The sequence below is a fragment of the Thermothelomyces heterothallicus genome (assembly GCF_042370625.1).
Source record: "Thermothelomyces heterothallicus CBS 202.75 unplaced genomic scaffold P884_scaffold_4, whole genome shotgun sequence".
In the NCBI taxonomy this organism is placed as follows: domain Eukaryota; kingdom Fungi; phylum Ascomycota; class Sordariomycetes; order Sordariales; family Chaetomiaceae; genus Thermothelomyces; species Thermothelomyces heterothallicus.
Genome location: NW_027192565.1, coordinates 1185902 through 1199512, shown reverse-complemented (window position 1 = coordinate 1199512; position 13611 = coordinate 1185902). Strand labels below are relative to the sequence as shown.

At 58.4% G+C, this 13611-nt stretch overlaps 5 protein-coding genes across 5 annotated transcripts; 2 read left to right on the top strand and 3 right to left on the bottom strand.

The window, feature by feature from the left end:
• Nucleotides 1-1414: 1414 nt before the first annotated feature.
• On the bottom strand, nucleotides 1415-2422 carry P884DRAFT_297610 (acyl CoA binding protein-domain-containing protein; the record flags this gene model as incomplete). The annotated part of the gene is made up of 2 exons (XM_069444535.1): nucleotides 1415-2319; nucleotides 2407-2422. 2 exons carry the CDS (start codon nucleotides 2420-2422, stop codon nucleotides 1415-1417), a joined length of 921 nt encoding a protein of 306 aa, XP_069300199.1.
• Nucleotides 2423-3525: 1103 nt separating this feature from the next.
• Nucleotides 3526-4973, bottom strand: P884DRAFT_97334 (ribonuclease III domain-containing protein). The gene is made up of 2 exons (XM_069446207.1): nucleotides 4904-4973; nucleotides 3526-4841 (listed from the first exon to the last, which is right to left on the bottom strand). Exon 2 carries the CDS (start codon nucleotides 4736-4738, stop codon nucleotides 3728-3730), a length of 1011 nt encoding a protein of 336 aa, XP_069300198.1. The 5' UTR covers nucleotides 4739-4841; nucleotides 4904-4973; the 3' UTR covers nucleotides 3526-3727.
• Nucleotides 4974-5230: 257 nt separating this feature from the next.
• P884DRAFT_327816 (mitochondrial 37S ribosomal protein mS33) lies at nucleotides 5231-6050 on the top strand (the record flags this gene model as incomplete). The annotated part of the gene is made up of 4 exons (XM_069445565.1): nucleotides 5231-5269; nucleotides 5319-5527; nucleotides 5584-5630; nucleotides 5688-6050. The coding sequence occupies 4 exons, from the start codon at nucleotides 5231-5233 to the stop codon at nucleotides 5705-5707; spliced, it is 315 nt and encodes a 104-aa protein (XP_069300197.1). The 3' UTR covers nucleotides 5708-6050.
• Nucleotides 6051-7610: 1560 nt separating this feature from the next.
• Nucleotides 7611-10076, top strand: P884DRAFT_238250 (armadillo-type protein; the record flags this gene model as incomplete). The annotated part of the gene is made up of 4 exons (XM_069440074.1): nucleotides 7611-7688; nucleotides 7820-8797; nucleotides 8858-9487; nucleotides 9552-10076. Exons 1-4 carry the CDS (start codon nucleotides 7665-7667, stop codon nucleotides 10074-10076), a joined length of 2157 nt encoding a protein of 718 aa, XP_069300196.1. The 5' UTR covers nucleotides 7611-7664.
• Nucleotides 10077-10989: 913 nt separating this feature from the next.
• P884DRAFT_193319 (uncharacterized protein) lies at nucleotides 10990-12969 on the bottom strand (the record flags this gene model as incomplete). The annotated part of the gene is made up of 1 exon (XM_069437745.1): nucleotides 10990-12969. One exon carries the CDS (start codon nucleotides 12967-12969, stop codon nucleotides 10990-10992), a length of 1980 nt encoding a protein of 659 aa, XP_069300195.1.
• Between the last annotated feature and the right edge of the window lie 642 nt (nucleotides 12970-13611).

Below are 13611 nucleotides of genomic sequence, written 5' to 3'. Positions count from 1 at the left end.
GCTGTCTTTGTCCGGCCACTCCCTCCCTTCGATGGCACCGCGGGCCCTCCAGGGGGCTGTTTCCAAGCTTTACCACGTCGTCTTCATGACCATCCGTCTTGGCTACCAGGCCAGAAACAGCTCGCCCGCATTCTCTAACATTCGAGCCACATTGAAGAGCGCGGGTTTTCGACAGAGAGTCAACCGAGCGCCATCATTGTAGTCATCCGTCTCGCTCTTCGCCAAGGATATCTGCTTGTGACAATGATAGAGCAACGGCTGCTTGCCGGCTAGATCTGGTGCGAGAGAGGAAACCATATTGATGCCTGTAAGCTAGCTAGCTATCTTTCTTGTGCTATTCAAGCTGACTAAGGGATGAAGCCACCAAAGTGAGAGCCAAAATGAGTGAGGTTTGATTGGGCAGTTAGAAGATGTACTTGAGAATAGTAGGGTGGTCTGGATGTCACTAGCCAGCTTCGTCGTGCACCGACGACGGCTCGGCAAGGGCTATTGTCGCAAATAAAACTCCATTTACAACGGGGATGCCATATGGCGCTCCCAAAACAGTCAGGCGAGGCCGGATTCTTCAAGTATGGGTTATCGTTCTGCAACCCTAGCTTCTTATTCTTGATCTTAGAAGAAGCCCCCCCCTTTTTTCTTTTTTTCTTTTTCTTTTTCTTTTCTTTTCTTTTCTTTTTTTGCCTGTGGTTGATAACATGTCCAAAATCTTAGGAAACAGGCGCTGGGAGCTTCAAAACCGTTGAATGAGTTTCGACTGTCATGACGATGTTTTTGTAAAGGATGAATGCGGCAATACCTGAAGCTTTCAGCCTTGAAAGGGTGACAGTTCTGAGTACGCCAATCGGTCTTGTTTGCTGTGTTGGCGATTCGCCAAACCCGCAGATCCTGATCATCACCCCTCGGCCGTGCCACAAGGTTGTATGCTGGGGTGTGGTTGCTCTCGCGGTCTCGGCTGTGTCGACTGAGGCCGGCTTCGATGGTCAGGCAGCTCAGGCGGGAGGCTCAATCACCCAAGGACGGATGAATTGAGCCCCCTTTAGAGCGTTGTCGGATGGAAAAGGCACGCCCCTTCTCCAAAACGTAGGCGAGGCGAACGAGCCTTCCAATGTTCGGGCTTCGAGACGGGTCGTGCCCATCAGTTGGAAAAAGTACGGCCGATTTTGCCGCAACTGAGACTGAGTAGTTTCGATAACCCCCAACGGTCCCGTCGCTCGAGGGTCTCGGACGCGAGTGTAGCCTTGACTCGGCTAATCTGACGCCCGGACGGCTTGCCGTAGCGTTTCGGGATATCGAATGCCATCGCTTTCACCGCGTCTGGCGCGAATCGCCTGGGCCGCGAATCCCGGATGCTGGTTAGGCCCAGGTAGAAGGAGCATGGGGAGCTGCTAAGGCACACCACGCATTGAGCGGCGCTTCATCGAGGCGGCAAAATGCTGCTGACATATTCTCGCGCGATCCGAAAGATGGCTCGCACGTTGTCTTCCAACCGCCGATCCCTCCTCTTCCGCATCCATATGAGTAGCAGGAGCAAAAGCGCGATGTCGACCGTGATGTGTTTGGCGACCGCCCAGAAGATCCAGCCAACCCATGCGAAGACGCCCCTTTCCCTGCGAGCTCTCCACTCGCGGCCTGTAGCGATCTGCTCACGCAGCGCCGCGATCTCGGCCGACAGTCTGACAATGGCCCGCTCCATCCGCTTCGACCTCTGGTCCTGCCGCCGTGCGTACTCGCCAGGATCGTCGTCCGTCTGGTCCGCCAGCTCGGCCATGCGCCGCTCCGACTCGTCCTCCTCGCTCATCGGACTAAGCACCTTCATCGGGCCTTCGCTCCCGCTCAATGGGGCCTGGAACCGCCTCACCACGGGACTAGGAATGATGCCGCCGGCGCCGCCAACACCACCCCGCTGTGCCCCAGTCCCGCCGGCGCCGCTTCGTTCCGACGAGGACCCCGCCGCGCTGGGGCTGTTGCTCTTGACCTGGTTCCACACGAACTCGAGCTCGGCAACCAGCTCGAGCGCGTTGGGCGTGTTGGCGTACTTGTGCATGGTCTCAATCAAGGCCTCAACGTAGCGGCGCTTGGCCTCGGTGCGGCTCAGGCCCTTCTGAGAGTTCCACGCGTCCCACTTGTCCTGCTCGCGCACGAGGTCCTCACTGTTGCCCGAGCTCGTCGCCGTGGGCCGTTCCATGACGCCGTCGACGTCGCCTTCCATGGCCTGCTTGTAGAGACCGTAAAGGCGCATGCGGTCGGACGGTGGCGGCCGGGCGGCCCCGGTCTTGGGGATCTTCTTGACCGTGTTGAGGGCATGGACGAACACTCGGTCTGTTTTGACGGGGCAAAGGAGGATGACGGGGTCAGCGTGCTGCGAAAGGAGCTTTATTGTATGGTTTGGGAATGCGAGACGCGTACCAATTGAGTCCGACATTGTGCCAGAGGTTCTGTGTTGTGTCGATGTGGAGCCGCGGCCACGAAAGAAAACAGAGGTTTGGGATAGGGACGGGTCAAAGTTGAGTTCGGCGAGCTCGGTGTCGCTTCGTGCCGGAGGGACAGACGCATACAGATGAGGTGCAGCCGAGAAGGCCCGAGGAGGAAGATGCGAGGGGTGTGGTTGTGGTTGCTTTACGACGAAACGCTCCGCCAGCCCGAGTCCGAGAGCATGCGCGATGATCCCAAACAACCGAAAACAAAGAGAAGCCGGGCACGTCCAGACCACAAGGTCTTATGGCTTCATCTCGGCCGAGGAACAGTACGTCGAGTATCGGATGCATGAGATGACTGACGATGGCACCCCACAGCTAGAGCACCTCAACCCGCTACCGAAACGGCTTTTTGCCTCGGCAGCGCAATTCATAGGTGGTCCACTTCCCCAAATCGTTCCCCCCTGAAAGCGCGATCCCGCGCAGCGAGACCCGCTCTAATTAACTACACTGATGCACTAGCGTATGAACAACGGCCAGCAACGCCCGGTTTCTACCATCGACACGTGAAAATGCCAGGATGTTGACATCCCGTTCCGTAATTACCAAGAAAAAAGCTGTTTCGCATGCATCGCAAAAAGGTGAAAATTCTCCGAATTCAATGTGCTTGATTGTTTGTACCAAAGCACCTCTGGGAAGCGGCTGTTTCTCGAATACAATAAAAGTGCGATTCTCGCATTCCGAGTCTGACTTGTAGCATTACTCGTGGTAGATGCGTGCTATGGGCTCCTTAGCGTAGCGATTGCTACGTGTTATCTGGGCGAATCACTGGCAAAACGTAATATGAGCCGGGTACTTGAAATGAGAAGGCGGAGCAGTCGGTGTCACATTCGTAGCCGACGTCGATAGGGCGCAACAAAAAGGTTGCTGATATACACTATAAGTTCCGAGTCACCCCAAACCACCGATCACCCCTCCCCCCGAACCGGAATTAGCAAAATGGGTAATGAGGGTGGTTATGCCCCTTGATTATGCCCTCAAGGCAACTTCCTAGTGACAAGTACTCGAGGGGAGGACGTTTTCTTCCATTCCGTCTGGTAGGGTGGAACCAGAGATCTCCTCCCCTACAAGAGGCAAAGCAAACCTGAGAGGTTTCGCTTTAGCATTTCTAGCATCTGTGGGCGCCTCGGCAGCCGGGCCTCTGGACAAGCCATGGCGACACCTAACGTATACGGATTCGTCCATCTTCGGTTCTCTGGGGCGGGTGCCGTAGGGAGGACTGAATCTGTATTCGTCCAAGTCCTCGGCATCCACTATGTGGCCTTCTCGGCCTTCTCGGCCTGCGCCGCCCGGGCAGCCATGTGAGCCTTCTTCTTCTCGACAAACTTCTTCATCAGCTTCTTGTTTTCCATCGCCTTTACTGCAGCCTTCTGGCCGGCCTCCTTCTTGCCGAGCGCTGCGCCGTACCCAAGCTGCAAGCCCGTCTCTCCCCACCCTGTCAGGAAACACCCCACGAAGAACAACTCCTGGTTCGTGTCCCTGTCCCGCTTCCCCCCCGACGGCAGATCCCTGTACTCGATCCTGACCCCAGGCCCCCCAATGAGCTGCTCCAGCCTCGTCTTCGGGTTCAGCTCCCGGTCGCTCACCCTCGCCCCGGTCTCCTCCTCCCGTATTTGCCTCTCCAGCACGGGACCCCAGAGCACCTTCATCCACTCCGCCACCCTGCGCAGGCCGTTCTCCGGGTCCGACCTCACAATCGCCCCGACGTACGCCTCGAAGATGTCGGCGAGCGCCTTGGCTCTCTGCTTCTCGCTCGCCTTGCTCCCGTTCGGCCGCCCGCCGAGCCCGAACTCGGCCGGGAAGTTGGCCCGCTTGTCCAGGCCGTAGTGCACCGAGAACTGGCCGAGGGTGGCGTTGCGCACCAGCATCTCGCGGTAGTGCGAGCACCGGCCCGGGTCCAGCGTCGGGAAGGTCTGCGCGATCAGCTCCGACGCGACCAGCTCCAGGTACACGTCGCCGATCCACTCAAGCCGCTCGTAGCTGGGGTCCGACAGGCTCTTGCGCATGCCCGAGTGCGTGAGCGCCGCCGTCTCGAGGGCGGGATCGAGGACTTCCGGGAGGGGCGGGTAGCTTCGGGTGATGGTGGCGGAGGTCCATTTGGTGAAGATGGTCCAGGGGGGGATTTGGGGGGATGATATGCTGGTAGTCGCGGGAGAGGATCTGGTGCGTTTTGGAGCGGGTTCGCTTTCTGTTGATTTTGTTGACTGTGTTGACTGCTCCGACGGCGATGATGACGCCGACTCACTGTGGGTGCGTTTCGGCATCTTGTAGAAGATGTGAGAGAATGGATAAGAATTATTAGTGGGAGAACCCCCAATTCGTGTGAGGTTTTACGCAGCGAGAACTGTGATCCACTTTGTTCGAGTTCTACAGAGGCCACAGATTAGCAAACGATGAAATAATATATTGCAGTGAGCAGACTAACGTACCAGTTCAGCGGTGATAAAGAAACAATGCGAACTCAGAATATACGCCCTTATGCCATATCTAATCAATCCCTGTTGTACACCGGTCATCGAATGTGATGCCTTTTCAAGAAGTAGAGAGTTCTGAACTTTTGAGCTCTGATTCTGAGCTGAGGTTACCTACACTAGTTGCAACCAAGCAGCCCCACCAGCAAGGGTCGTCTGCCGCCCCACACAGCCCGACGCTGATTGGAGGCGCGCAAAACCACCCGAGATCTTCGCAACGTCAAAGCCTCGCGTTCATTTCACCGTCCCACCCAATTTGGCCCGCCCATTCCATGTAGCAGCAAGATGTCGGTTCCCCGCGCGCGGTTGCTCGACCTTATGAGGGTATGGCTCGATGATCAACAAGACGAACGGACAGAGCTGACTCGTGTAGGCTCGATGCGAGCTCTTCTCAACGACCTTCAACCCCGACGGCATCCGGACCGGCAACAAGATTCTGCGCCAGAGACTCAAGGGCCCCGCGCTTGCCTCGTATTATCCCCGCAAGATCGTGACGTTCCGCCAGTTCCAGGATGCGTTCAAGCCTCTCGAGCTTGAGGTTGACAATGAGGAGGAAATTGACCGCCTTGAGCACATCGCAGCGTACGCCACGCCCCGTTCCGCGCAATTCGTGTCTGTATTAGTCTAACATCCTACAGTCTGAAAGCTCGTGGAAAGGGAGCGCCAAAGAAGAAGAGGAAAGCGAGTATGTTTCAGTCCCTGTAGCACTCCTGTCCCTTGAGCTGTGCTAACAGGCCCTTAGACACCAACAAGAAGAAATGAGAACTGGGATTCCCGAACCGCGGATGCGATGCGATGTGTACTATTACTGTATAGAAAAGGACTACACAATATACCCGAAAAGGACCCCAATTCCCACTATACACTCGAACGAGCCTGTGAAGGACGCTCTGGCACTGTGTTCGATGGGCTTTGCGGCTCTGCTTGGCCACCTATGTTGGTAATGACAGACAACACAGAGCGATCTGAGCTTTGCTTGCTGAGCAAGATTTGCGGTGTACCCTGTCAACACTTTTCGGGCCCTGATATATGCAGGTTAGTCTTTTGATTTAACGAGATGAGCGCTCCGCCCCCTCTTGGCGAGAGTTCCTCACTCCATTGTCACAGCCAATGTTTGGCAATGTTCGGCAGTCCCTGGGCGGATCAGCTTGCTGCTTGCTGGAGACCCGCTTTGTACAAACGGCATGAAAGTACTTCCTTTGGGACTTTATCTACGCAGCTGCAGGTTGGGCCTGGTTAGGGGAAGACGGGACTGCGTAGCAAACGCCGGCAATCGAGAACGGCTTGCGCCTCTGATGCAGGTTTGTATGCCTTTTGTTCCGGTCGATTTTTTTTTTCAGTCTTTCAACGTGCACTGATTTTGGTGGATCATGACTTGGGTTGTCATCAACAGGCTTGAGTAAAAATGATAGGGACTAATGCAGGCTCCTGCAGGAGATCTATGTGCCGGTTCAAAGTCATGTGCCGTGTGTGCGTGCCTCGCAGGAGCATGCAAGTGCATGGCAAGTTGACGGCACTGAAGGCAGGGGCGTTGACGTGAAAGTTAAGGCAACAAGCGTGTCGTGGTGAAAGGCCAAGAAGCTAGGGTCCTACTGCCCTGCTTATCAGCCGCCATAACGATGATTTGAGTGTCGGTCATCGAACAGGAAGCAGCAACCTGGCTGGGCAACACCAACGTGAAACTCGGCCCCACATCGGCCCCACATTCGGCCGGCAGGGACCACAGGCCCGGCCGGGATTCGCCGGCTTACACAGCACACCCGGCCGGCACCTTCCTTCTCAATTTACGCACAGTCAGATCAGGCAGTCCGAACCGACTAGTGAGATAGGGCCGTGGGAAACTGCTGCCTTGCTACCTCGCGGCCAGCCAACCCAAACTCGAAACTCAGCCCCAGAAAGAAGTTGGGTTCTACCCTTGGCCACGCACTCTTCCACTCTTCTTCGAGCTGATGACTATCTTCCGGCAGTTCCACACATCTGTTCTCATCAAGTCACATATTATCTCTCTCTCTCTCTCCATCGACATCCAATCCTCTTCAGCCTAATCTTTTGACACACCAGGTAAGCAATTTCGATGCACTAAGGTTGGCCCCTGGTCCCGTCCCGGTACCGAGGTCGTGAGGGTGCCTTCCTCTTCCACCCTTCCCGCCGTTTTTCACCTTAAGTTTCTGCTCGCAACTCCATTTTCTCTTCTCTCCTCTGTCACATCCACATCAGCTTCCTTAACTTCATCACCCGTAATCCTAACTCTACCTTCGAACATTTTGATCATTCTCCTCTTTGTCAAATCACTGCAGGAGCCGCTTCGGATATTAACAGTTCGAAATAGCCATGTCTGCTGCCGCGTTTGTCGCCGGTGCCGGTGCCGGTGCCGCGTTGGTAAGCGGAGACAGCGATAGCCGTGCCAACATGCACGAGAGCCTCTCAGGGGTTCAGAAGCCCAAGATGTTCGAGGAAGCCGTGGGTCACGACTCCAAGGTATGGTGTTACTTTATTCTTGTTCAAACATTGCCGGGAGAAATGTGCCCAGGTGCACACTTCTCCGGTCTGTTGCGCCCACTGTTGATTCTTTAAATACATCCTCCAACTGGGGCTGGATTTCCTCAATCGTATTTTCTGTATTTGATTATTTTGGCAACTCTAAGCTGACTTGGTTTTCCAGGCAGCCGATGCAGCTCCTCCCCCCAATAACAGTGTGAGCGCTCTGGCTACCTCCAAGATGGCGAACCAGAGCTGCCCCAAGGTAAGCGGCGGCGCGGAAGCGTATCTTCACAGATGGGTCTGACTGTAACGAAATGAAAGCTTAAGCAGGAGTCTCCGTCTCGTGCCGACTCGTACCCGATGGACAAACTCTACGCGAAGCTCACTGAGCAGCATTCCCTGATGCAGCAGCAGAGGGAGGCCGCGAGGGCTGCAAACGATGAGGCTCCGTATACTCGGGGTTTCAACCATCAGTCTTCGAGCAGCTCTCTGCCTCTGACTCCGGCCGCCGAAGCCTTTACCGCGCCACTCGCATCGGCGACTAGATCCGCCAGTGTCGCCCCGGCCGAAGGCCAGGCGACCTCTGAGGAGCTGCTTCGGCTAAAACTCGAGCTAGCCCAGGCTCAAAACAAGATCTCGCGCATGGACCAAGAGTTGTCGCAAACGCGCGTCAAGTCGGAGGCTGACTGCGCCATTCCTCCACTGGTCTCTGAGAGCGATTACATGTCTGTCGTGGGACCTTCTAGCCCTCCCGCTACCTCTCGGATTGGTGGCAGTGCTCTAGCGCTCAACGCACCCGGCAAGGTGCCAGTGTTCTCCAGGGAGCATAGCTGGATGACCCAGGACGATGCTGTCTCGGACATGGCTGACCAGCTGCCGGCTGCCCATCCCAATCGTTCGCGGGGCATCTGGAACAACAACAACAACAACAATAACAACAACAACAACAACTTCAGGCCCGCATATGGTAACCCCTATTCCCCGGGCCAAATGATGGTGGACGATGCTCAGCCAATAGCATGGCCCAACAGCCGCGTTGCCAACTATGAGCCCACGTTTGCAGCATCTGCCATGGACGTGTATCGGCAAAACCGAATGGGTCCGGAGCAGGACGCAATGCGGCCGATGGGACGCCGGGGGAACCGCTATGACAATCGGTACGGATCGTCCAACCACTACGGTGGAGGGTACAGCGGATACGGTATGGGACCCGCTCCCTACGAGATGACCCAGGCCTATTCTACCGGCCCGCCGGCCATGATGGGCAGTGGTATGGGAATGGGGTTGTACTCGCCTTACCAGCAACAACCGGTGGGGACGGCACTCTCTCCCCATGCCACCGAGTTTACGGCGTCGTCGTGGAAGGGCGAGGTAAGTCGACCAATCTGGAAGGCTCTCTCCGATGAGCTGTTGCTGACTCTTCCCTCTCAGACTTTGACTGCCGACGGTCAGACCTACGTGTCTCCTACGACGGAGCCTCTTAACTACCGCCGCCTGCTCGACCGTAACGTCACTTGCGACTGGAAGTACATAGTTGACAAGATTGTCTGCAACAATGATCAGCAGGCATCCATCTTCTTGCAGCAGAAGCTCAAGGTCGGGACTCCCGAGCAGAAGTACGACATCGTGGAGGCCATTGTTGCGCAAGCCTATCCGTTGATGGTCAACCGCTTTGGCAACTTTTTGGTGCAGCGCTGCTTTGAACACGGCACGCCGGAGCAAGTCATCAAGATTGCTCAGTCCATCCGTGGCAACACGCTCAACCTTTCGATGGACCCCTTTGGTTGCCACGTTGTGCAGAAGGCGTTTGACTGTGTCCCCGAGGACTACAAGGCGATTATGGTTCATGAGCTGCTGCGACGGATTCCCGACACGGTTATTCACCGCTACGCTTGTCATGTTTGGCAGAAGCTCTTCGAGCTGCGGTGGACCGAGTCTCCCCCGCAGATCATGAAGTACGTCAACGAGGCCCTGCGTGGTATGTGGCACGAGGTTGCTCTGGGCGAGACGGGCAGTCTGGTGGTGCAGAACATATTTGAGAATTGCTTGGAAGAAGACAAGGTAATAGCTCCGGTCCATCCCTACTGCCTGATGGCCGGTGTTTCGACCGCTGACATGGCCGTAGCGTCCCTGCATTGAGGAGGTCCTGGCGAACATCGATATCGTTGCCCACGGCCAGTTCGGCAACTGGTGTATCCAGCATATTTGCGAGCACGGCGCCCCCGCCGATCGCAGCCGGGCCATCGACCACGTCATTCGCTATGCTGCTGAGTACAGCATGGACCAGTTCGCTTCCAAGGTGGTTGAGAAGTGCCTGAAGATTGGCGGTTCCGAGTTCCTCGGCCGCTACCTCGACCGCGTCTGCGAGGGCCGCATGGACCGTCCCCGGATCCCGCTCATTGATATTGCCAGCGACCAGTACGGCAACTACCTCGTTCAGTACATCCTGACGCATGCCGCGCCTCAGCACCGCGAAATTGTAGCTGCCCATATCCGCAAGCACATGGTCTCGCTTCGCGGATCCAAGTTCGGCTCTCGCGTTGGCATGCTTTGCACCAACCACGCGGTCGCCACCCGCCCGGGCCCAGCCATGGGGCCAATGCCGGGCCGGATGGCTGGCAGCTCTCGCTACGGCACCGGGTACCGCTGAAACTCCTAATACCGTGTTGAGTCATCGACTCGACTCGAGGGCACGGGACATGCCTCGCTTCCCAGACGGCCACCCCGTAACTGTCGACTGCTTTCGATCCTCTTCCCCCCCCCCCCCCCCCCCCCCCCCCCCCCCCCCCCCCCCCCCCCCCCCCCCCCCCCCCCCCCCCCCCCCCTTTTGGCGGCTCATCATGGATTTCGCAAATCGTTTCTCGAAAGGGAGCTCTCCTACACCATATGAGACTCTGTTTTACGAGCATCTTCGTCAACACTCAATCTTCCCAAATCATCCGACATCCTACGCTCGGGAGGCTACTGCCCATTCGAGTGCCTTGGACACATCATGATTATGGATTTTGCAATATCGAACGGCTAGCAGGGCCCGTTTCGGAGGAAGGCTGAATCTGTCGTGTCAAGATCTAGTGGGCGCGGTCACCAACAACACCTCTTTCGAAACAGGGCCGCTCCGGCCACCCGTTCCAAGAACCCATATAGCTCTGAGGAATCATGCTTTTTCTTTCTTGTCTCGTGTTTTCTCTTTGGCAGGCATCACCAGTGTTGGAAGGTGTCACTTAGGAGACGGTAGTGGTATGGAGATGGATGTCTATACCACGCGCTTTGCTTTGTTTGTCTTTTTCCGTTCTGTGCTACCGGGAGGAGAGAAGAAGTCATCATTCGCTGGAGATGCATGACCTTTCAATGGATTAACCGCCATGTAGTCGGATAGTTTCTCGCTAATAGTCTCTCGTTTATCAAACCGATGATTAGTATTCGTTAACTTCGTGAGCCGTGGGATGATGAAAGAAGCATGAGTAGAATCGAAGAAGCCAACAAAGGACCCGACTTCAACATGCCAACGCCCAAAGATTTGATGTCTCGCCGGAAGGAAAAAAAAAAAAAAGAAATCAAATAGATCAGGAACTGCAACTGCATTGCATCGCCCTTCCGGTCTTGGGCACATCGCCGGTCCACCGCACCTCCTCCTCTTTGTCGCCCTCATAGACCACACCGTCAAACTCTCTCCCCGCCCACTCGTCCTCGAAGGGGTGCAGGGCCATGTGCAGGGCCCTCTTCAGCACATCCCTCTCGCCGTCCTTCTCGACGCGCCGGATGACCTCGTCGAGGATCCAGCCGCGCGGCACAAAGTTGGGGTTGACCCGCTTCATGGCTGCCATGCGCTCGGCATCGGCCTTGTCGGACACGGCGCCGGAGCCGTCGGTGGAAGAAGAAAAGGAGGACCCCCAGTCCTCGAGCGTGCCCCAGTCCTGGACGACGCGCTCGCGCCACACGGCGAGCCAGTCGGCGACGCGCTGCCGGCCGCTCTGGTCCTGGCCCTGGTCCTGGTTCTGGTCCCGGTAGAAGAAGCGGCCGGCCTGGGCGAGGCGGTCTTCCGGGGTCGAGATGTCGCGCAGGCGCAGGTCGGAGAGGCGGCGGAAGAAGAGGTTGAAGTCGAGCGAGAGGGCCTCGAGGGTGTCGAGGAGCGGGGAGAAGAGGGCGTCGAAGTCGGCGGGGCGGGGCCCGCCGCGCAGGCCCAGGCGGGCGGCGAAGAGGCGCTTGTACTCGGCCAGGAAGACGGCCTTGTACTCGTCGCCGGCGGCGTTGATGAGGCGCTCGGCGCGGGCGACGAGCGCGGGCGCGGAGGCCTCGGTCGGCCCCGCGGCGACGAAGTCGTCCGCGTCGACGTCCGGGCCCGCGCCCAGCAGCTCGCCGAGGGCCTCGCCCAGCCGGACCAGGTTCCACCAGATGACGGTCGGCTGGTTGCGGTAGCTGTAGCGGAGCATGTAGTCGTCGTGGTTGGGCGTGTAGGCCGGGTCGAAGGCGTCCATGAAGGCGAAGGGCCCGTAGTCCATCGAGAGGCCCAGGACGGACGTGTTGTCGGTGTTGAGCACGCCGTTCATGAAGCCGTAGACCTGCCACTTGGCCACGGCCAGCGCGCTCCGCCGCGCGATCTCCCGGTACAGCCGCGCGAACCGGTTCTCCTCGGCGCCCGGGGGGCCCTGGACCGCGTCGCGGGGCACGTTGCGGGCGGGCGCCGGCGCCGGCGTCTCGGCCGGGTCGGCCGGGTCGTCGAGGCGCGCCGGCAGGTTCTCCCAGCCGCCGAGGACGTCCTCGGCCACGTAGGTGGCCAGGCGGCGGAGGAGGGCGCGGTCTCCGCGGGCGCGGAGGAGGTCGAAGGTGCCGAAGCGCAGCCAGCTCTCGGCGAAGCGGACGACGACGGCGCCCGGCTCGACGCGCTCGCGGCGGACGCGGCTGTGCGGCAGCAGGCTGATGGCCAGGGCCCTGGTGGTGGGGATGCCGAGGGCGTGCAGGGCCTCGCTGACGACGAACTCGCGGATGCTGCTGCGCAGGACGGCCTTGCCGTCGGCGAAACGGCTGTAGGGGGTGATGCCGGCGCCCTTGAGCTGGACCTCGTACCGGCGGCCGGTCCGCGGGTTGGTGGCCTCGAACAGGCTGATGGCACGGCCGTCGCCGAGCTGGCCGGCCCAGTCGCCGAACTGGAAGCCGCCGTAGCACTGCGCCCAGGGGTAGCCCGGCCCGGAGAGCGTCTCGGGATCCCAGCCGAGGATCTTGTTGCCGGCGACCACCTGCCGGAACTCGTCCGTCTCGGCCTCGGACTGGGCCAGGCCGAGGTCGCGCATGGCCGCCGGCGAGACGGCCAGCAGCTCGGGGTCCTCCTGCGTCTCCGGGCGGACCCACGTGAACAGGGCGCCGCGCACCTGGCGGGGGCCGAGGTCCTCGCGCGACGCCTTGTGGCTGTCGGCGGGCGTCGGGAACTGCGGGTCGGCGGGAAGCGAGGACGTGAAGTGCCAGGACTTGGGGAGGGCGGCGAGCGTGACCCCCTCGTCTCTGCTGCCGCCGCGGGGAGGCGACGAAGAGCCGTTGGGCGCGGCCATGGTGGCGAAGGCGGCGGCGGCGGCGGGGGCGGCAGCGGGGTTGGTGAATGTTGCTGAGAAGGAGAAGGATCGGCTCCGACAAGGGCCTCGGAACTGCTGAGCGACGGCGAGACAGCGGGCGGCGGGCTGGAAACGCATGAGGTTTCCTCTGGTACCGGATCCGGATACCAAGGGTCAAGGTATCCCGGCCGAAGTTAGTGTTCTCGCACCCCCCCCTTTTTTTTGTTTTTTTTTTTTTCCCTTTGCCGAGATCCCGTCGCGGCGAGGATTCCGTTCGGGGGCTCGGCTTGCGGCGGAACTCGAGAAAATCAATCACGAACGAAAAAGTACAGACTCCACGGATTACAGATTAAGTGCGTGGCTGCCTCTGCCTCTGCGCGCTTCTGCTTTTTTGAAAAAAGTTGGTGGGATACTCGAGTGTGAACAGCTTTATAAACTATGCAAAAGGTAAGTAGGTAATGCAGGTAAGCACTGCAGGCTGATTCCATCCTTCCGAGGTGATTACCCTGACGTCGGATGTGTCAGCGGCGGGTATTGCCGTAACGTTATCCAGAACGGATGCGGCGCAGTGGCGCCCCGAAGCGGCGGAACGGCACGTCATCGGTGCGGTAATAACTATAATAGCTTGGTTGCAATGCCCCG

Bases quoted from the DNA above. Each gene is read 5' to 3' on its own strand.
- P884DRAFT_97334 (XM_069446207.1), bottom strand. From the start codon at position 4,738: ATGCCGAAACGCACCCACAGTGAGTCGGCGTCATCATCGCCGTCGGAG.